This window comes from Haliotis asinina, chromosome 2, assembly GCF_037392515.1.
Source record: "Haliotis asinina isolate JCU_RB_2024 chromosome 2, JCU_Hal_asi_v2, whole genome shotgun sequence".
NCBI classification, from domain to species: domain Eukaryota; kingdom Metazoa; phylum Mollusca; class Gastropoda; order Lepetellida; family Haliotidae; genus Haliotis; species Haliotis asinina.
In genome coordinates this window covers 77,359,343-77,383,320 of record NC_090281.1, presented here as the reverse complement: position 1 = coordinate 77,383,320, position 23,978 = coordinate 77,359,343, and the positions used below count along the sequence as shown (strand labels likewise).

At 40.6% G+C, this 23,978-nt stretch overlaps 1 protein-coding gene across 1 annotated transcript; it reads left to right on the top strand.

Moving 5' to 3' along the window:
• The first annotated feature begins 11,571 nt into the window (after positions 1 to 11,571).
• On the top strand, positions 11,572 to 19,680 carry LOC137274353 (uncharacterized). Its single transcript, XM_067807507.1, has 5 exons — positions 11,572 to 11,879; positions 16,118 to 17,751; positions 17,934 to 18,036; positions 18,204 to 18,383; positions 18,659 to 19,680. The coding sequence occupies exons 1-5, from the start codon at positions 11,720 to 11,722 to the stop codon at positions 18,955 to 18,957; spliced, it is 2,376 nt and encodes a 791-aa protein (XP_067663608.1). The 5' UTR covers positions 11,572 to 11,719; the 3' UTR covers positions 18,958 to 19,680.
• Positions 19,681 to 23,978: the final 4,298 nt, after the last annotated feature.

Sequence of the window (23,978 nt, the reverse complement as noted above, 5' to 3'; positions counted from 1 at the left end):
AGCGACTAGCGGAATCGGGCTGTCAGCGAGACGGACATATTTATCATCGTACCCCAATTGGTTAGAATGATGCGCATGTTTTTATCAGTTGGATTGTCTGATCTAGACTAAATTATTTACTGACCGCCGTGATATAGCTGAAATATTGCTGAGTGCGGCGTAAAGCAAAACTCACTCACCCTACGTAAATGTCAGAGTTATCATCCATAATGACATAATGAAATAAACAGGATGCCAAACACGATATTAAGAGTAATAACCTCATTGTTATCAAGAAATACCAACACGAATGGGTTTTTTTTCTCCACATATTATGACAGTTGGACGTTTTCGGATATTATGAAGACATGGTGACCAGTAATCGGTCAGTCTGGTCCAGTCATGCCGTCCAGATCGCTTCCTATACTCAATGTCACGTGCAGTCTGTGCCACGTTTATGACACAGATATAATTACTATCTCCTTGAGACAACTCATAATTAATTAATGCTAATTAATCCAATTGTACTTTTGACACTGGACATGTCTATCACTCAAGCATACCCTAGTCAGTGAACTGTCACATATTCATTTCTTATGAAACATTGTTTTTAATTTCAATACTGTAAATATTCTTTTCATTCTTTTCTGTGTTATGTAAGAATACCAAAAGTCTCATTTTATTTTATTTTGTTTTGTTTTGTTTTGTTTTTGTTTTTGTTTTTGTTTTGTTTTGTTTTGTTTTGTTTTGTTTTGTTTTGTTTTGTTTTGTTTTGTTTTGTTTTGATGATGGCGTGATTGGAGACATTTACCATAAAAAACGGACTATTTCGGAAATTGTGACGACAGGCTTGCTGCGGTCATAAATTGGCCAGTCTGGGCCAGTCAGCTTCCTCTCGAACTGCGTCACATGTTCCCTGTGTCACGTTTATGACACATACAACCATTACCCACTCGAGACAAATGGAAATTAATTAATGCTAATTGATCCAATTGTGGTTTTGACACCACACTGTATTATCGATTAGGCATAATGGTGGTCCCCAAAGAATACTACAATTACCTGAGTAATACAGAACACACACTACTGCGACATTTTAGTTCTTATCTGCTATTTGAAAAGGCTTCCAGTCACTCAAAACTGTGCCTTTGTATAAAATCTAGAATTTCGTAAATATTATAATATAACAACACCTTTCACATCGCTGAAAAATATGAACAGGCCTTTAGAATCCATTTGGTACGTAAAACATGAATATGATGGTCTGAATATGATGGTCACACGGTCGTTGTGTTCCTTATCCCACGATTTCGTTCAGATTTCTCTCCTAATTGTAAAATTATGAATAATAGTAAAACAGCAACAGAATCTATCTAATATTATCGAGATATTGGCATTTTCAGTTCACGGGTTCTATCTAACGCTATTTTCACATAAATGGTCTGTTTAAATGCAGAATTCTATATTTTTTATAACTGTGGGGGATCGACACTGTGGGAAATATACGTTCAAATTCAGTGATACCCGAATGACATTTCTGTACACGCTTTTTTATTGTCGATCACTTACGCTCCATCAATGGACACGTGTAGACTTAGTGGAATTGATTGCATCTTTACAATGCAGCCATTGATCATTTAATGCAATTTTACTGTCTAGACAATACCTGCCGATGGTTTTACCTGCCATAAACACAGCGCACAGGTACATCACAAATGATGGTCACTCAACTGAAAATTTCCTACATGCCATCAGTCACCTTCTCTAGTGTCAATACAATTAGGTGACATCAATTAAACGTCATGTTTGTTACTAAATGCCAATAAATGGTTGTGATAGACGCTTTGAAAAAAACATCATTGTTTGGCTTTACCATCCGTGCAGAATCGTTTGGGGGAAACAAAGATAACTCCCTCAAAACGCTGTCTTTTAACTTCTACGTGTGCTTAATTCAATACAAACGGCACCTGCATGCTTATGGAGGAAGGGATTGTATTGAAAATACATGACAGTTATTGCTGTTGATGCTCTTGAATTTACCGGCATTGAGATCAGTTGTTTAAATATCTATTTTCGACATTTTGAACATTTTATTTAATGCTCCAGAGAATATGTCAGTTATAAACCAGCACAACACGCTAACATTGCACCAAGTAACACCCCCGCTTAGCAGGTTTATGGTGCATGATGTATTGGGAAGAGTATTTCAATTTAGCCTAGCTGTCTTGTGAATGTACCAAAACGTAGGGCCATATATCCCTGACAGTTGATTTGAATACTGCCAAATATTGGCACGATCCAGGAATACACGCCTTGCCTCTATCGGTCACTTCGTGCACGTGCATTACGACAGAGTGGTCATATAGTATCATCTCGTGCACCGGAAGAGGGTTTAAGAGCAATTTGTACGAGTCACAGCGGGGTTTCTACATGAAGTCGTTTGGCAGGACTTCGACGAATTTACAAACAAACATGGCGAAGAAATATCCTCTTGGCATGATGAAATACTGGAAACATCAACAGGTTCCTCACTTCTGACCCTGAAATTTTATATGCTGAATTTAAAAGAATAAGTTTCATTAGATACACTCAGTGTTTCAATATGTCCAAAAACTTCTGCCACAGCTATGAAGGCGGTGGAAATCATAGTCATGTAAGGTAGCATGCCCTGTAAAACACACACATACTCTCTCTCTCTCTCTCTCTCTCTCTCTCTCTCTCTCTCTCTCTCTCTCTCTCTCGCTCTCTCTCTCTCTCCGAGGTGCGTGTACAGTGACATGCAGTATCATTGGACAAAATACTGTGACTATGTGTCCCCGTCCACTCTCTCTCTCTCTCTCTCTCTCTCTCTCTCTCTCTCTCTCTCTCTCTCTCTCTCTCTCTCATTCACACACACAGCTATGGTGGCGGTGGAATCATAGTCAAGTAAGGCAGCGTGTCGTGTTAAATACACAAACGCGCGCCCGCTGTCGAAAGTCCAGAATATTTCATAAGTATACATGTATATTACTCTCTTCTTTACATTGCGTGTATTAATTTTGTGTAAACATGGTTACTTTTAGAAATTAGATGTAAGCATGTGCGATGCACTTCATGCCCCGTTGTACCTCATATTGCAATCCAGATCGGAAGATCAATGCTATAATACTCACCTTGAAATTGATTTCATGGTACAACAGTTTGTTTGGCACACAGTGAGGTAATAACAAAACATCAATACCAAATGCAATCTTATTTTTGCGCCGATATGTACCAGTTTATATATAGCAGCTGTTGTTGAGATCAATAGATTTAACTATAACATATAGAGACTGGTTCAGATCTGGCTATATGTGACCGACATATGTGTCCTTGGTGTGATACTCGTAAATTTAGCGGAAAGCAACAGGGTGTTTTAAATCACTTTTATATATAAGACGGTCTCTGTTTGCACGAGTAAAAATTCAGCAAACACAATTACAGCTGTCATCCGCTGATCTAATACATAACAAAATGGTCCAACATCCTTTAAGGGCTAGAGGGGCAGCATAACACTTAAAATGTTCGCTTGTCACGCCGAATTCCAGGGTTCGATTCCGCCCATGAGAATAATGTGTGAAGACCACGTGTAGTGTTCCTGATGATAGCACTGTTTGTGGGATTTCATTAGCTCTAATATAACAAAGGTTTTGTTCGCCTCTTGTTATGGAATGCTGCTTCATAAAACCATACTTATTCCTACATAAAACCATACTTATTCCTACATAAAACCGTACTTATTCCTACATAAAACCATACTTATTCCTACATAAAACCATACTTATTCATACATAAAACCGTACTTATTCCTACATAAAACCATACTTATTCCTACATAAAACCGTACTTATTCATACATAAAACCGTACTTGCCATTGTTGCATGGTGGTTGCAACATCGGAACCAGCTTTGTTTTGAGGATCGGGTGGTCATGTGAGGATCGAGTGGTTACGGCACATGAACTGATTGTGACAGGTATATCAGCGACCGCGAACGGCTTCGACTCCATGTTGCCATGTCCTTGTTCCACTCCGTGGCAACCTATGTGTGATAACTTCTTGTCGTTGTATGAGCAGTTTGAAGTCTACAATCTGGCAAATACGACAAGACCAGATCTAGTTCAAACATGACTGCAATACACTGTCCCGACAACTACATCCAAACGCGGACATTAAAAGAATATTGTGTACACCCGCGATGTGGTTTTACATGCCAAATAATACTCCCCAAACTCGATTTCGTTCAGAAACAAGCGACATCACCTATGCAAGTGACACATCTCTAAAAACATGTTTTGTTCCTGCGGTTTTGATACGCGAGGCTACTGCTCAACATTTCTTCATATGTCCACAATATAGCAACATGAGATCAAATTCAAACTCATATTCAATGTTGTTTAACATTAATTCTGTACTTTATGGAAATTCTTCAGAAGCCGCAACGTTAATCAAACGACTTGGACATCGATCCGATCATGATTTTATTAAACAGGCAAAATGATTTAACATTGGTCAGTATGTGAGTGTGTGTGAGTGTGTCTGTGTCTGTGTCTGTGTGTGTGTGTGTGTGTGTGTGTGTGTGTGTGTGTGTGTGTGTGTGTGTGCGTGTTATCACTCATTCCAGATTCACATACATAATATCATCAAGTATTTTCTTCAAGTTAATTAGTTAATTTTCACTTTGTATTATAATGAGAGTGTGTGTAATACTTGAAGGGAATTTATACAAGTCGCAAAACTAGTCTACAAGTCCAACTGTTGAGGATACTGAAATAACCATGTTTAAACCACACCGCCTCTGGGGCAATATGAATATAGGGTAGAGATATACCTTACGAGGTACTTCAAACATAACTGAAAGTCCTTCTTTGAAGTTGCCGCCTTACATACAAACAGTAAGTGAGAATGACATATAATAAAACAGCAATATGATGCCGCGGATTATGTACAAATTAGAGGGATGATCCGGCGCTGACACTATATAAACCTATAAACGTTGGGATTATCGGGACGTAGGCCGATTCACACCTTGTACACGTTGATCTCTTACAAGGGTAGTTGTAAAGATACTTGTACCCACAGGCAATTAGGGCGACTGGGTGACTGATAAAGACACATCGAATAAATCTGTCCATGTATGGCATAAACTGATGCAAGAATATTACTGTGTGGAAACTTATTATTGCTGATGATAAATAGATGCCATTTTCATGTAGGGTTAATTCAGAGACATGTTAGTACACTCCGACGTTGGTCACGATGAATGTAAATCGTTTGGTCTCAAATTATCCAAGGATGTTTTGAAACAAACAGTTTGTGTTATTTTTATTCCATGGTTAGATTAGTGTAAGTGCCTTTTTGACCAGCCTGGTGACCACGGATCGATTCCCAACACTGTTTAATAAAGTAATATGTATGTTATATGCAGACAGTGTGAGGTAGGTTACAGTTCCGTTCAAGAGAGGAATTTCATTACTAGGCTATGCGTGTGTTTATGACGAGTGACATCTGTGGGGCAAGATGGTCGTTTTTTTCGGACCACACGACACCATCACTTTCAAAGGCGATTCATAAACACACGCTCATGAAGAAATACCTGAGACTCAAATAACTCACTAGTCTTTCTGCCTCTGATATACTAGTAATATGACACGCATAATCTTTGTAGACACCTTGGTAGAGATTGATATAATCAGACGCCATCGCTGATTTATTTTTTCATTTTCATCGCTGTTTGCCTTACCCACAATAGAATATGTTTCGGGCTGTGATGATTATTATGGGATATTTATGTAGTGCACATATCCATGCAAGTAGGCGCTGTTTTCCCCTCGATCACTAGATGTCAGTCTCAACAGCATATCAAATTATAACTCTCAACTCCCCGGGTAACATACAACTCTTGCAGCCACTTGGCGCATCAAGTTATTGCGGCTTTTACATTCCTGTGACAGAGGCATTTTAGATTTATCAACATGGAAATATTTTGTAGCTTTTATATTACAATGACATGTTCTTCTACAAAATGCATCCAGGCATATATCACGAGTGTCAGTCATACAATATAAGTAGACACTTCACGTTGAAGATTCTTGATCGCTCACAATGATCGTGCGATAGATTAATGGGGATTAACAAGCGGGTTTAATCTTGAATCGAGTCAGGACAGATATCTGCAGCTTACTCCCGCAGTGCCTGACATTCTGCCAGCGTCAAACTCCGGTGTCAGCGACACATTAACGCGGGATTGATCTGTTGACAAACATTGTGTGTATACTTATCAGTAAACATAATCTCAGAAGTGGACTGTTCATTTAGTGTGCTGACTCTCAGTGTACGAAATTTTATGATACCTATCCATATGCACTGTTATATAACAAAAAACGTATTTAAGGAACATGCATGTACTTTAAATACGGTACCTGTGCGCACGGTTGTACGTTGACCATTAAATGAGGTTCCTGTGTACTTGCCAGTACTTGTGGGTGTTGAATAGGTTCTTGTGTACATGACGGTACATTTGACCATTAAATACGGTTCTTGTGTACATAACAGTACTCTCGTACGTTGAATAGATTCTTGTGTACATCACAGCATGCGTGTGCTTTTAAAAGATTCTTGTGTACATGATCGTACGTGTGCAAGTTAAATACGGTTCTTTTGTAGATGCCAGAATCTTGCGGTAACTGACTAATCCTTACTTCATCATAGCCGCAGTGTGAATGTGATGCTGACTTTGCTGTCAAAATTAACTGATGCCGTATCGAGCGACCTATGTTTTACAACGGTTGTAGTGTGTAAGTCTAGAATAAGGCACCATATGTGATATACATGTACATGTAGATGCAAAATTATATTAAAAGCATACACCCTATATTCATTCTCACACACAACAATCATCGACCACCTAACGTCAACAGTTCAACACTCCCACCGTCCTATACAACTTTTTACCTCTACAGTTCTAAATGTGTTGGGTGATGTTTTGGTCAGTGTGGAAGAAGGACGCATCAACATTCCATGAGGATGCATTTATTTCCAGTTCATCTCTATCGTTGTTGCATTCTCAGGCTTGCTATGAAACAAGCTCACAGCTTCTTCCTTAATATCAACGGACATTCGGAAACTTAGCTAAAATCATGACGTAGTTTATGTCAATACAGAAGATTTGAAAATGATGTTGAAAATTATGAAAATGATTGGTACCATTCGCGCTGAAGACCCGGGTTCGATTCCCGTATGGGTACAATGGGTGAAGCCTATTTCTGGCGTCCCCCGCCGTGATATTGCTCGAATATTGCCGAAAGCGGCATAAGCCCATACGCACTCACTCGCTCGTCCTAAAGTATATACACTATAGGCTAATCATAACCTAAATTCGGGAAATTCTTTGATACATTCTAAAAGCACGTGCATGAGAATACTATAATTTCGTACTTCATTTCATAAGCAAATTGAACAATATATAAAGAGAAGAAAGGCTTTGTCAACTCAGTGATTCACTTTTCCTTGGAGATGGGATTCACCATTTTCAGCATCAGTTGTTATTACCTCACCCAATGTATTCACCCAAAATGCTTATTGGGGCCAAGCAGAATCATATTTTGTATTACTGTAAGATTCAAAAGGTTAAAAGATGAAAGAAATTGAGTGTATAGGTATAGTTTCTTTGAGATTTCATTGAGCCCGGGTTCGTTCGTTCATTCACTGAGGTGTTGAGATAATAGTTCGTTCTTTCATCGAATAAACCAAGTCGTTAAAAGGCAATTTACGCCAATATACGCCGCCTATGTATCTGGAAACCTGAAACTGTTTATTTTCTTCCCCTCCTCTGAACCAGCCATGAATAATGAAACAGGAAATCACCTTCTGTTGACATTCCCCACAACAAGAGATCAGCGACTGTTGGTTCCGGTCGAGTGAACCTAGACCCATCAGCTGACCACATGGACCAGCTTGGAGTGTATTCCCATAGGTATCTCCCATTGACATTCTTTCCTCGATATACATGCATAAGAACACCCTGTCACAAAGCGTTTCTCCATACCTGTGTTCGACAAGGTTACTATGTGGAACCGCATCTGTTTCGGCTACATCGACCCCTCTAACATTCACCATCTGACACATGTACCTCGACTTGTTTCACCTCACCTAACATCGCTTTGTTGATACCTTTTTCGCATATTCGCCACGTGTGTTTAATGGCATAAGGCAACAAAAGCTTTCAAACTGACTAGAAGATTTTTGAAGAGACCGTTGAGATGCACATTTTGAGACTGTGGCAGTCACTGGCTATGAAAACCACAAACAGTTATTTGTTCCCAAGTACGATGGCTGTTCAAGTACACTGCTCCTATAGGAGAACACGAAACTGCAATTACGCTTCAAGATTAAAAATATGTTTGTGTCATGATATAATATAATATATATTTGCGTTGTAAAGGTTTGTAATATATTATATTAATATTATAGGCTACGTATTTTTCCTTTATACCGGGGTTTTGTTAAGGAAAATCACGTAACGGAAAGAGTGTTTATTAACAACGATTCTATATTACGAAATAAAGAAGACAAATATTGTACTGTAGTGGCACACGATGTAAATTGGGTAACAGAAAAAAAGCATTCTGCAAGATATACTGTATCCGCCCGAATGTGACAGTCAAAACATCACATTCATAAAAATATAAATATCAAGACCCTTTCCCCAAAGCCTCTCCATTCCCCGACCCTCCACATGAAAATAGCACCCCAGTAGAACACTCGGCTGAGTCGCTGTACCAACAGTATCCCACCGAACCTTAACCGGATTTACGGGTCGTCGAGGCAATATACTACACAGAGAAAATAACAACAGACAATACCACATTGAGTAATTAATAACGTTCTCATTAGTTAGACGGTATACGTTAATTATGTGGAAGTGTTTGATGACTGTCTCAGACACAGATTCAACTCTGTGCTCAGTAATCAGCGTGTCTAACCTGATCTGTATGGGGCTTAACTCATGGTTAGCGGTCCAGGAAAGCTTCTTGCAATCTAAAACAACTTCAAAGAAAAGTAGAATAATGTAACTTTGTGTACTTGAAAGAATCAATTTAAGCATGAAAGGATTCATCGAATATATCAATCAGTATCACATGTTTTCGTATACCACAACTTTGATTCTGCGAAACGCAATATATGATGATATACACCGCTCAAGGATCATAACTGTTACTAAACAATAGTAACATCGACATGAAAGTAGCTACTGGAGCTGAATCATTTACGTGTATATTAAATAGTAACATTCGCTTTGTTCAAAGTAAAAACTAAAATGTATAGGAACATGACCGTGTTTTGATAATTACTGTATCCTCTTGCTTAGTAACAATATCTTCAGATTTTCAGAACACGACGCAGTTAAATGTGGATTGCGGTTTTCCATGTTCATATGGATATAAAACCAAAACCGTCACGCTTCATGTCACTTTGAGTACATGTTTAAAACTGAAAATCTACGAAACAACAACTGTGCATAATACAAAACCTCGACAAAACTGAAAAAGTGCATTTACGACTAAAAACGTGACAAGGTGACCTTTCCCACGGGGATTTGCACGTGCAGATCGTGGAAATCAAACCGGTCATCGAAATGGAGAATCCGATTTGTGCTTACTTCGTGACGAGGAAGTGACGAACATAAAGTCCAAGCCTAACATGACTTGTGCAGCGGCATGATGCATGCTTTCTGCATGGGTCACAGATATTGGATCTATGGTATATAATACCCACACAATGGTACAACATTTGCATAACATTTCCGTGCATTTTGTACAACATGTTGGGACAACAGCGTGTTAAACAAATTTTGCCATTGCCACAATCAAATCATTTTGACTGTCTTACATTTTTTGTCAGTGAATATATCCTGACCTTTATTAAGATTAACATAAGATTAATGTCAAGTTTTTAGATGCATTTAGAAGATGAACGAACATACATGAATACATGACACGTTTCATGGATAACAACTTCGTTGTTATCCTTTACACATTTCAGAGCAAATTCCAATGGATCATATAATTGCACGTCTCCTGATAAACTTATGATGATGTGTACAACTTAAGCGCTAATTCCAATACACTATGTGCAAACTCAACGGCATGCAAATTAGTTATCATATGACAGTCTTTATGATGGGTCTTGAACGGACTTCTGAATGAACCAGTGATACTAAAGTTATGAGTGTATATATTAACAGACAATGTGATCGCAAAGTTAAAGCGTAATGTAGTCTTGATGGTACATGCAATACTAGTTATGTATGATATAATCATCACTATTTACTGGATACGGGGGGAAGGTCTTAGTTTTAACGTAACGTCTTTCCCATGACTGAGAACAGGGCATGGGAAAGGGGTAATCCAACCTCAGCGTTATCTACGATCCCCTTGAAGTAGTTGGATCAGCTGTGAGACTCGCAGTTAGATACGGGATTTTGTAATTCGGGGCTTCAAGGTACGGTCGGTTCGAGACTGACATCGGACTACATCAGGATCTAACACATGACACATGTAGTCATACCTATCTTTAAACACAGTGTACTACCGTATATGTGCGTAACTTCTTTAATATTCCCCAGCACCACCACACGTACTAACATGAGCCACAACAACTATCTGAATATTCAGTGAGTCATGATAACATGTAAATTAAGCCTGTTTCCAAAGGCTGAGTTATTATTATCTAAACTATGAAAAGTCGCGATAGTTATGCATATTCAAATGGCCTGTTTTTTTTGTTGTTGTTGTTTTGGGTTTTTTTGTTCTTGTTTTTTTTAAACTAATCACACTTTACCTGTGCAATAAATAGCTATAGCGTATGTAATGATACTCCAAAACAGAAAACAGATTTGGGAATACCGTGAATCTGCCTTAAACGATTCACGGTGTACTTTTTTCACTAACTGAAGTTTAGTTTCAAATATATATTTATATATTTCGTCACATTTAAATGGGCGCTATAGCTGTGTTAACAAATGTATGGCATCATTAGGTGAGTTATTTAGCATATATCAAATATAAACATACAAACAAACAGCAGTATGACTTGTACAGTTACCCTCACTGGTCCGCAATAGTTTATCTCTTAAAATCGCCATGTCACGCAACAGGGGTGCCCATCTCTTCAAACAAGCAAAGTGTCAGCCCTGTCAAACTAGTCATCTAATACCCTCGACATATCATGTTAACATATATACAACAAAACATCTAAACACAAAAATCCATGTACAAGACTTCTATAACAGTATTTAAGCATTGAAATCACATCTAAATTCAATCACTCATTTCTTTTATTTCCCCTCCCAAATATTTTCTCAAGTTTAACATTGGACATAGATCACAGAATATATTCGCTGATGCGTGTCCGGTTGAGTTTATCATGGACAGTTCGAGTTTATTTGTATTGTGAGCGCTCACACGCTGAGTTGAAAGCCCCCGTCAATGTCTAACAGACAACGGGTTACTTGCGGCCAGAATGCAGTTACCGCTAGAACTCAGCTCATTTGCATAACAATTAACCGCTGTAAATTGTGTGGCTGGCTGCGCCCAGCGCGTGCGCCATGCACGCTTTCCCGGAAAGAGCGCTCATTACAAAATGCTCAGCAATGTGAATGAGAGAGCACATCAACTCCGATAGACTTCACAGCAAGGCGGGTCAGCGCCTCTAACACCAAAATGCCGAAATCATTTCTAGTGTGTAGGTTTCAAGGCAAGAAAAGACGCCATTCAGAAACAACAACAGAAACCACTGTGTCTACAGGCCAGCCGTCCAAACCAGTGGTCACCCCCAATGGCCATTTTGCCCCGGACAGGGAGTTCGCCATACTTCGGACAGGTCAGTGTCATGTTGTTCGTGTTAGCTTTCTCTCGCTCCGGGCTTGTTTCAACCAGCTGGTATACAACGATTGTCAAATCTCAGCGTATGTTTTAATTCTAGTCAGCACTCTTAGACAAGAAACAGACGTCTGAAATATTACGCCATTTCTTACATGTTTCTTGTGGGGGCCTGTTTTGACAGGTAGACAAAGTTTGCTTTTGATGGTGTATAATATTTTGTGTATGCTTCTCATTCAGAGCAGAGTTCAGTCATTTATAACTGTGTCATATTTAGCATCCAGTTTTCTTCCCGTGCGGTCCGTGTTGCTATTCTCAGTGTGAACCACGTTCTATTGTTGTTCCCAATCGATAAAACGTTGACGGGACCCTTCAACACCTGTCGTTCGTATTTCAAATTTCCCTCACTTTTCTATCCAGATTTAACACTGATGGTTTAGTTATGTAGAAATGTCGAATCAACATGTCTGAGATTGACAGTCATCGCTTTGACCACACATCTCGTAATAACAACATGAGTATTTTGTTTACCCTTCAATGATACACATGACAACCTTCGTAGCCGGCCTTGGCGTGTCACTCTTCCCAATAAAGTCAAAACAGGATAAACTTCGAAATTTGTGATTGTTTTAACTCTGATTCATTTTGTGATCTATTAAGTTTAAGCTGGTTGCACATTCACTTCTAGGTAATCAGCCCTTGAAACAACACGGCCAATAAATTAACACTCAACTAAAAGCATTACCATCCATCACCCCTTGAGCGACATGTGTATATTTCTGTTGTGTACATACGCGCAGATCTTATGTCAGCTGTCAGACCGTGTGTAATGTCAAAGTACATTGAGACACGGCTATTGATCATGTCAGTATGTATTTAGTGAAGCATTAATCATATTTCTTTGAATAGATGTAGGTGAAATTACTTAGACTCTTGATCGGTATGCACGCTGTACATGAAAGTCTCCAGCAGCAAGCTGGTCAGTACAATAGACATTGTTTTCCGTGTGATTTATTAGCAAGGGAATATTGGATCTCGTAATATTTCTTATTTAGATAAAACGTATATTATCAGGTGCAGGCATTCAGGAAGGGTTTGTTCTCAGTAACGTTGCAGCAGTTTGTGTATGACTTAGGTTACATAACATTACTATATGAGTACGCGTTTGTATTTGTGGTGACTAACATTCCCAACCGAATGCGAATCAGAGTCAATATTCGTTTTATCCTGCCAACGATTCATCTTCCACCGGTGTCAATAATTGCTGTGACAAGCCCAGACCTCGCCACAAATACTACCACGCGCAGCTGTCTCGTGCTTTCAAACCTCGCGCGTCGGACGTCCAACAATACTCGTTGCCTTGGTAACCGAGAAAGGCAAATCCCAGAGTAGCAGTTGCCGTTAGTCAAGGGGTTTGAATGGGGCTCTTGATGACGTCACATTTACGACCCCCCGTAAAGACTGACCGTCAGTGTCGGGTTCGTCTGATGAACTGCCGTGATTACGTAACACCCTGGCGATTCAAATCGACCCCAGCGTTGAGCCCTTCATTGTATACGACCAACCTTGCCGTGTAATCAGTGCAGGAATCACACGATTTCTAGGTGTGAGAAAGTGTTTAGACAGTCAAATTCAGAAGTCGAGTCCTTTGTCTCCGGGCTAGTAAAACAAGCCTTGAGTCAATTATTGTCAAAACAAGGCAAGATGCCCGTCGGCGGTTATAACGCTTAAAATGGACAGAGTGCTTATTTCTTGAAAACGCCGAAAAGCTAACAATTAGTTTTGAATGCTAAGTCAAATGGAATGAAAACGCAGCTTAATTAACCCTTTTCACAACAGTTAAATGTGTACAGTACTATCAATCACAGAAACACTCAGCGAAGCGATTTATGTACAATTCCTTGGAGAGTGAACATGTGGAAGTGTAAATGAAGATTTTAAAAATCAATCGTTCCTCCTTAGCCTATATATACATGAGGTAACCTGTATAAACAAACTTAACCATCTTGGAAAGTCCCCAAGACGTATTCGAAAGTATTAATAATCGTTGAAATTTGTGTTCCCCATGTACGGTTCCCTGATGTAGCCTCATTAGCGACTGACCCATCTTTGTCCATCAGTCCCCACCCCACGGGGGTCGTCCGCTCCCCCTTACGCCATATTGTTAGCTGTCCAAATTTCACTGACCTCTGATCGCGGTCACGATAACGACCGGTCATCCCGTAATCCGACCCCCCTTGTGCTCCGCGTTAACTCACCCCCACCGGGGTGCTACCCTATCTGTCTCTGGGGCGGCCAGAAACAACTGGGAACGTCGTTAAGTTTGAATTTGGGCGTTTGGTTTTATTGTCAAGGCATGCGGCGATGTGCTACATCTGAGCAGTACACCCTGATGACGTTATTGCTGCATCTGAGATAGTCCCAGAAAATGTAACCCAAATTTTATGTGAATTCTCTTTGAATATAATGGTTGTTAGAAATAAAATATACAATTAAAAAAGTAGGGGATTTTGGATTTATTGACAATTTGGAAAATGAAGCCGAGAAGGAAACAAATGAAGAGAAGTAAAGGGAAAAAGTGACAGTTTGTTCCATTCCTTTGAAAACGTTTCGTCTGTGTGGATATATATTATTTTTTTCTTATATGCAGTGGCTAGTGGCTAGCTCGCAAAATGGAATATCCATTTACAATTTTGAATGGTAAAGGATAGCACCTGTTTTGTAGCATTAACAGGATTACATTTCTTTCATTTAGTTTGTAACATAAGTATAAATGTCACTGCAAATAAGCAGCGGTTATTAACAGTACATATACAACTGAATGCAAGTTAGGACCCATCCGATATCTTCATAATAAAGTTATTGCGCGACGGATAATACAAAACAGTCAGGTGTTCCTTCACTTCTTTTCAACAGTATGTGTTCACTCGTTGTCATGGCCATTGCTACAGTCCGTATTCTTGTCAACACTAATACTGTAAATTGATTCAAAAACGCGTTAACTAAAATTAGTTATTTTTGGAGTGATAAACTTTGAAAATGTTAAAAATAAATGTTCGTAAAAATATGCATGGTAATATCACGGGGAGTTACACACGTTTCTATCGGTATGTTTCCTAATGAAAAACAACCCAGGCTACATTCCCTCATTATAGTGTCATTAAATATTCATGTAGTAATCTCCCAAATAATACACGTCCCATCACACTCCTCAACCGTCTTTTGTTATTTCTCCGCTCCGACTTCAGATCAGCTGTTCGCCAGGAATACATAATGTATCTTTGTTAAACCCTATTAGCAAATATTAAGGCAATCACCCAGATGTAAAGATCTAAAAGCGATCTGCTTGCGGCAAAACAAACACTTCCTTGTAATAGAAAGCCGCGTGTTCGACGTGTCTCGATCATATTGCAAATGGCGTGTATTATGTCGTCTGCCTTGTCGCGTGCCAGGCACGTGGCTTGTTTTTTCGGGTCACCTGTCTATCGGAAGGCAAATGTCCCTCCTTCACTCAAACCTTCAACGTGCAAAGGAATGAGACTGCATGGAACAAAGAACGCTTTCATTCGCACTTCCCGCCTCGCCTGCCATTTATCTTCTGCCGAACCGTTAAAAAGAAGGCGAGCAGATGTCGGCGAAGCTCATGGCCTGTCAGATAGCAGATGAATAGGAAAGCGCGGGAAACTTACATCAGACGACAGACCATTAAGCCGCAAGCAAACCTGACCAGCAATCACCCTGCTGCGCAGCGGTGGGATCGGGTTTGCCAGTCACGTGACTTATTGTTATGGGTCACGTGGTACATGCAACAGATGTTTCTTGGTCATATTGACAAAAACACCGCGAATGTTAAAGAATTTGTGGCCCGTGCCATCCCATTGCGTCCACTGAGTACGAGGTCACTATTTGGTATTTGATCTTTTGAAGCGGGTATGGCCCCCGGGGCATGCTGGACCTTCCTGCAACCCCTGACCTGCTATGTCTTTTGTCAAGAGCCATAGGAGATAACGACCCCTTTACACCTTGTAACAATAGGAAAAAAATAAACCTCAAGAATCCGTTCAAATCCTAACAGGATATGGGAACAATGGGATCAATCACTTCCCACTGCTAACTCGTTCTGAGTAATACCTCTGCCCTAGTTTATATAAAGCAGGAGACTGGAATGTCTTACAGTACGGTTGATAGCATAAGTGATAAATCTGTCTGACTGTAATATTTGTTACTTTGTGTTTACAGATACCGGCGTCATTGAAGCCAAACGGGTCCGTTTGTCAGAAGACTCGTCCGTCGATTTGGCCGTCACAGCCAGTGAACACATTAACGATGACATCACAAGTCACGACATCATCCACCTCGACAACAGCAAGGGATCTCCATTCTCATACAACAGTGATTCCAGTGGCTATTCCTCAGGATATGCATCCAAAGACATTTCTGATGTATCATCTTCATTTACTCACCCCGCTACGTTTGACCGTTCAGCGGCAAACACCCCGACACCCGACTCGTCTGTTGCCTGTGCAGTGTCTGAAGTATCATCCACAAGGATGGATTCCACAGACACCCCACCCACACCGGTTCCTTCTCCTGTCTTGTCACGGGTGGAAGAGATACGCCCTGTATTTACCACCCCGGACGTCAAGACTGAGATGTCTGCTACACCTGTGAGGATGACCGTCCCGACCAGACCCCCGAGTCTGCCCTCAGTCATCCTCAGCTCGACACCTAAATCTTCTGCAGAAAGCATTCCAGTCGCTTGCAGGCGAGTGTTTCCAGTTCTACACATGCCATGGATGAGTAGCCCAGTACCTGGGCGTCTGCCACCCAGATCCAGATATGCCACTCTAACTCCACCCCCGACACCGTCACACGGCCCATGCTCAGAGACCGGCTGGCAATCACCAGGCAACCCACCCAGCCCCCGTTCAGAGATGTTTAAAGCATACAATGATGTCGCTAAATCGTCAGTGTCAACCACCGTGCCCGTGACATCAGCTGGGTATGTGTCTTCACGTTATGCAGAGAACTCGAAGGAAAATATTGTCCCCAAAATGCACGAAAAGCCGTTAAACCATGACGTTCCTAGGACTCCATTTGCCAGGCAGCCCTTGCAGAACTTTACCAATAACAAGTTTTACGCTCAGTCCTTGTCTCCCTTCCCAGTCCAAGGCAGTCGTATACCAGTGCTGCCCCAGGGTACGAAGGGTCTTCCCCTCACCATGGCTCATCTCCCTACCCCTGTGTCATCCTTACCCCCGTATGCTGTCCGGAATATGTGTCTCGAGGATAAGACCAATGTGTCTATGTACCAAAGTTCAGATCAACCATGCTCCACCATCACTTCCTCTGATCACCCCCGCACAGCGTGTCCACCCACTCTAGAAAAAAACATCCCAGCCAAGTATCAGATAAGGCCCCACCCAGCTCAACCCCTGCGGCCGTGGGAGGATACTGATACGAAAGACACTTACGCTAAACGGCCTGTCACCCCACATCTTATTGCTCAACCTATGCCTTTACTGACCAAACATGACCCAAACGGAAGTGTATCACCTCAGCCTTTGAACTTTTCCATGGATCACCGCAATAATGTGAACCCGTACAGATCAGCGACATCTGAGCTGAGTACTCTTCCCAGGGATAGGAAATCTACATCCCCAATGTCGGCACTGTCTATTGTCACCGATATACCGCCCAATGTCAAGAGTGAGGATGCTGAGAACCGCCTTACCCCCAACACCCCCGGGTCATCCCCAAACACAAGCAAAGAAGCCAAGTGGTCCCTGGTCTCCCTGCACGACCTTGAGATGGCGTCACGTGACGAACACCGAGACGTCAAGATGGCGCCGACGTTGCTGCTTCTCCTCAAGGTTAGTTTCTGATACTTCAGATATTTAAACGAATCTAAGTAATGGGTCATACATGAGGCATACTGGACATCTGGAAGTTCTCGCAACTTAAATCCCCGGACAGCTATATAAATGTCTAATTATGGTGTCTAATAATATCATTATGATCGCGTGCTTATTCATTTTCCATTTTGTTTTTTCAGCAAGCAGGACGTACTGACGTGGAAGTGATTAATGGTGGCTATGGTATCAAGAACCCCTCTTTCACAGAAGCCGATCTCGAGGACACAGTCATCAAACAGAAAGGTAAACAGCAGTTATCTCCCTTACGTGCCCTTCCGCCATCATTTCACGAGAAAAGATAACGGAGAAGTGTATTTTTCTAATGTTTCATTTGTATTTATTTCATCCAATTTTGAAGTTTAGTAAAATTTTATATGTCAGTGTAATATGATTTTAATTACAAATTTCAGCTGTTATCACTGACAACGGGAGGTACATGTGCAAAGTTTGCCAGAAGGAGTTCGCACTCCAGCGATTGCTCAACCGCCATGTGAAGAATCATAGCGAGGTTAAACGGTACCTTTGTACGTTCTGTGGCAAAGGTTTTAACGACACCTTCGACCTGAAGCGACACACAAGAATACATACAGGTATACACTTATAACAAACCCAGTAATTAGTGCCGGAACTGTTAACATATTCTAATCTAAGATTGTGTGTTTCTATTTACAAGGTCAAATATTAAATGAAATTGGTTACTTGAAAGGACAATAACAACCAACGAATGTGTTGTCCCTGTTAATTGAAGGCAGTGTTGACGATATAATGAACGAACGCACGTACACCAACAGATAGGCAAATTAATGGTCACTTAATTCCTTCACCGTTTTGACACCCTGACTTAAGTTATTTCATTTATTTCCAGGTGTAAAGCCGTACAAATGTGAAAAGTGTGGCAAAGCCTTCACCCAGCGTTGTAGCCTTGAGTCCCACGCCAAGAAGGTCCACGGGTCGGAACTGGCCTTCGCTTACAAAGAACGTCGGTGCAAGATGTACGTCTGTGAAGACTGCGGCCATACCACGGGTGACCCCGAGCTCCACTACGTCCATCTGAAAGAAAACCACCCCAACTGCCCAGCCCTCGAAAAGTGCCACGACAAACGTCAGTTTAAATTCATTGATGGCAAAATCCCAAGTGCACCGGTTCTCAAGCCGAGGAACTAATTTCTTGCGGAAGAATACTCCAGTTTCTAGTAGTGCTCAGACTGCTTCCGGTAGTCGCCATTTGTTTTTGTTACCGTTATGTGTGACTGTTACCGTTCGTTCTCGGTCTCGTCGCTCGACTGTTATCGGATGTACATATTTGAAAGCATCTTTCCTTTATACTCGGACTGCGTTCACGGTCTCGTCTATTTTCTCATAATTGTACAATTCAACTACCATATTTGGTGAGAACTGTATATTTTGAACAGGAAGTCAGCCGCCCGCCATGTTTTGGCAGGCTGGGTAACACCTTTTACAGCTTGAACAGTATTGAACAGTACTGAGATTCCCCACACTTTACCTCGTCTTAGGAAACTTACAGTTTGTAAACTGCTTTTTGACAAATCCCAAACTAGTCATTAGTGCATTGTCAACGTGTCACTGTTGTATTTTACAAGCTACCCCACGCTGCTTGATGTCGTTCGCATTTTGCCAAAGTTTGCAAAGAAGTCGTTTATTTTGTGCAATATTTTGTTCTCGATTAGCCTCCTTCCCTGTGTCTACGTCTGCCCTATACTAGCTAGTCTTCCATGATCTTTGTATGATATGTTCGTTATTTATTGATTAATGTCGGTGCTACATCACTCATTACAACCCAAGTTGTGCAATATTCCATGAAGAAGCTACGTTCCATGCATTCAGTTTGCATTCACCACAAATAAACAAATCACAATTGACTACTTACTGTTGTCGTTTTCATTTCGCATTGAACCACTTTTGTGGTGTGAATATAGATGGAAGTAGGAGAATAATCAGTATAGATTATCTGTAGAAAATACATGCACAGGGCAAAACAGTCGTGAATACAATGTGAATGAGTGGATCAATGAGAACCCCAGGTGTTCACGAAAAGTGCAAAGTGTTATGCCCCATGACAACTTCTTCAGAGTCCGTTCACTATTTATGGCTCGGTCTGTGGTGTGATGATTTTAAGTGGGGTTACTCATTTTGTTCATGGGAGTTTGAGCTGGGCTAGAAATTTTGTATGTATGGATCCTTTAAACTGATGCTTAAAATTGTGTGTGTGATGCAAGGGATAGGGCGTCACTTACTTTGTACACACATTCTATTTAAAGGTGGGGGTATTCACGTTGTACATTCTCCCGAAATATCATCACCCATTCCCACCCCAGCCATTTAATATGAACGGATCCTAACTGATGGATCGGAATATCATGTATACAATATGCTCATTTGTAGAATGTGTAAATACGAATGTGGTGGGGTTTCCCGGTGGATAAAGCGTTCGCTCGTCTCGCTCGAGACCCGGGTTCCATTCCCCACATGGATACCAGGTGTGAAGCCCATTTCTGGTGTTCCAAAGGTGATGTGATCTGGTGATATTGCTACCAATCTTTTACCGAACCAGTCATCTACTATACTAAACAGCGTAAGAAATACAACTCTGGCTTTGTGAAGTGTTATGAGACGCGGGACGGTAAGCGTAACCTAATGGTATGGCGTCAGCTCTAAAAGCTGAAGACCCGGGTTTCATTCCCCTGATGGACATACATTTCTGGTGTGTAGCGCCCTGATAATGCTGGAATATATTGAAAAAATGTGGCGTAAACCCATACGGACTACAAACAGTCACAATTCTCATCATAGCTGCGTCTTAGCAAGGAAAACCTCCCCACTGTGCAGATAAGCACAGAATAGCCCACATAAGAAATAGCAACGTAATACCTCGCTACTGAAGCAGTAACAGCGCTAACTTTAAATCGCTTCAACTGGAGCAAAAACGAAAAGCCTCCAACTTCGATTTTGCGCATGCGCGCATGGAAGATGAAGATCCAACCGCATGATGCTATGTTCCAGTTTGAACAAAACTTACAACAGAAATACTTTTTTAAATGAATATGTTATTTAGCACTTATCATCATGCTTGTGTGCACGCTTGTTCGGTTTACTTTCCATTCGTACGACATTATTGACAGCAAATATTTCGACATTTTCAATACTTTTGCTACGCGAGGCGACGCACAGTTCCTCGGAAATCTGACAGAAGCGCGCATGCTCATAAGAGGTCAAAGTTTACTGATGTAAAAATGTTGCTGTTTCATAGGTTTTCGTTGCCGTTTACTGTTTCAGTAGCGAGGTATTATGTTTATGCTGTTGTTTCCACGATTAATGCTGGCTTTTCTGCGTTTTTCTGCAAATGTTTCTGTGGTAGGCCTGTCCATGAACCCAAAGATGCTCTCAGCAGCCTGTGCGTGCTGTTAAATTAAAGGGGAATACTAACGCAAAACTATTTTTTTTATACTAGTATTGAAAAACGCATTCCGTTATCAACACTTTCATAAAATGTTTGTAAAATTGCAATAAAGACGTGAAAAACGGTCTCGGATTTCCGCCTATTATGGAAACACCCGACAGTTAATGAGCATAGATGGTATATAACGTGACATGACGTCAAATCTGACTATTGTCGGTGACTTCCTCTTTGGTTAAATCAGAGACCATACAATAGATGGTATATAACGTGACATGACGTCAAATCTGACTATTGTCGGTGACTTCCTCTTTGGTTAAATCAGAGACCATACAATAGATGGATTGTATGGTCTCTGGTTATGTTTGACAACTTGACAGTGACCATGGATTCTGAAGCTGTAACAGATGTTCATGACGTCATGTTTTACGTGAAAGTTAGACCAATGCGAGCTGATTTTACATCATGCAGGAGAAACGTCCAGTGAATATGAAGAAGAATCCATCGAAACGGAGGCACCAGTTTGATTCAATTCAGTTTATTTATTCGGTATTTTGACCATGTGAAACTACAATTGAGTATGACGACACAGCCGTAATAAGTGACGGGAAAGACATATGTACATCTTCATGAAAAGGAAAACACATGAAAATTGCGACAGGAGTTATGGTTTGGGTACCTTTTGTACCGACAACAGATGAACGTTTGAAGTTGACACCATGTAATTATTTTGTTCGGAGATCTGCATACCTTTCATATACAAATAATACATGGCACTCATCTCCTAGATTGCAACATACATACATAGTGCATACAGGAATCTTTCATTAGTACAATGTGTTTGTCTTTCTCAATAGATTAACTTCAAACGAATGCAATGCAGTACGTAATATACAGAATGCAAGAATTAATGTGTTATCAATTAGTGTCATAACGTTTATTTCAGGCTATAATAATGACTTGAAAGTCAAGTAATTCTTTAAAAATGTGGATGTACCAAGAGAATCATGCCAAACCTGGGAATATATATCACGGATTCTTTGTGCAAAAGTTCAGTTTTATGCCGCGCTCAGCAATATTGGAGTTATATAGCGGCGGTCTGTAAATAATCTAGTCTGGACCAGACAATCCAGCGATCAAAATCATGAGCATCATTATACACTCAACTGGAATACGATGACGTGTTAACTAGCCAAGTTAGTCAGCCTCACCACAGGACCCTGTTAGTCCCTGACGACAAAGGCCTAGATTTTCGAAGCTCTTTTAGCGCTATGATAGTCGTGCCATACATTAAGATCAACTTACGACTATCTTAGTGCTAGTGAGAGCTTCGAAAGTCTAGGTCCAACTCTCACCCGGATCTTGACGGTTTGTATTTAAAGTTGGCACTTGACTGCCTGTCATCGTGAAATGTGACCACGTTGAATACCTTTGTCTGACGCCCCTATTCAACGACACGCGTGTACAGGTTGTCTGTATGTAGATGAGACTCATGACCCGCCCGAGGTCTGTTACAAACACCTGTTGGAACAAATCACCTGTCCAGCCCTCGAGGCGAATATTGGGCGTTGATGTTCGACAAGGCTATCAATTTAGATCCGTTTTAAAATAATCTCCTTTGATTTTAGTCTCGAAAGGGCGTGTTTCGCTGTTTGTAGACCATTGTACTTAAACAGTCATCTCTCCCAATACAGTACTGAGTTATGACATATCCAGGGCTCATTGAGAATCTGTTTAGTAACGCTGCCTCATGTGTATAGGCCTTGCGCAAAGACAAAAGATTTTGATTTATGACTACTACCCACGAATTTTCAGTGATATATCGTCAAATTATCGGCTTTCATTATTGAAACATTCATTCCGATGAGATGGCGATGGATTTATATCCTACATGTATGATAAACAGTGGTATAACCATACTAAGTACAGAAAAGGTACTGGCATTGGTAAGTATGATCACATTGATCATGGTAGTGAGATCGGCCATACCATGCTGATATAGAGGTAGAGGGAGGAAGAGTCATATACAATCATATGATCATGCTGATTTATAACAGAGCTCTACATTACAGGTTGATACAGAGTAATATCAAAGTAATGTTGAATTCTAGGATGAGAATTATGCATAGTGATATGATCACACTGAGTTATGGGATAAGGCTTTAATACAGTGTTTGTTATCGGGATTGACATACAGAGATATGATCACACTGAGTTATGGGATAAGGCTTTAATACAGTGTTTGTTATCGGGATTGATATACAGAGATATGATCACACTGAGTTATGGGATAAGGCTTTAATACAGTGTTTGTTATCGGGATTGATATACAGAGATATGATCACACTGAGTTATGGGATAAGGCTTTAATACAGTGTTTGTTATCGGGATTGATATACAGAGATATGATCACACTGAGTTATGGGATAAGGCTTTAATACAGTGTTTGTTATCGGGATTGATATACAGAGATATGATCACACTGAGTTATGGGATAAGGCTTTAATACAGTGTTTGTTATCGGGATTGATATACAGAGATATGATCACACTGAGTTATGGGATAAGGCTTTAATACAGTGTTTGTTATCGGGATTGACATACAGAGATATGATCACACTGAGTTATGGGATAAGGCGTCAATACAGTGTTTGTTATCGGGATTGACATACAGAGATATGATCACACTGAGTTATGGGATAAGGCTTTAATACAGTGTTTGTTATCGGGATTGATATACAGAGATATGATCACACTGAGTTATGGGATAA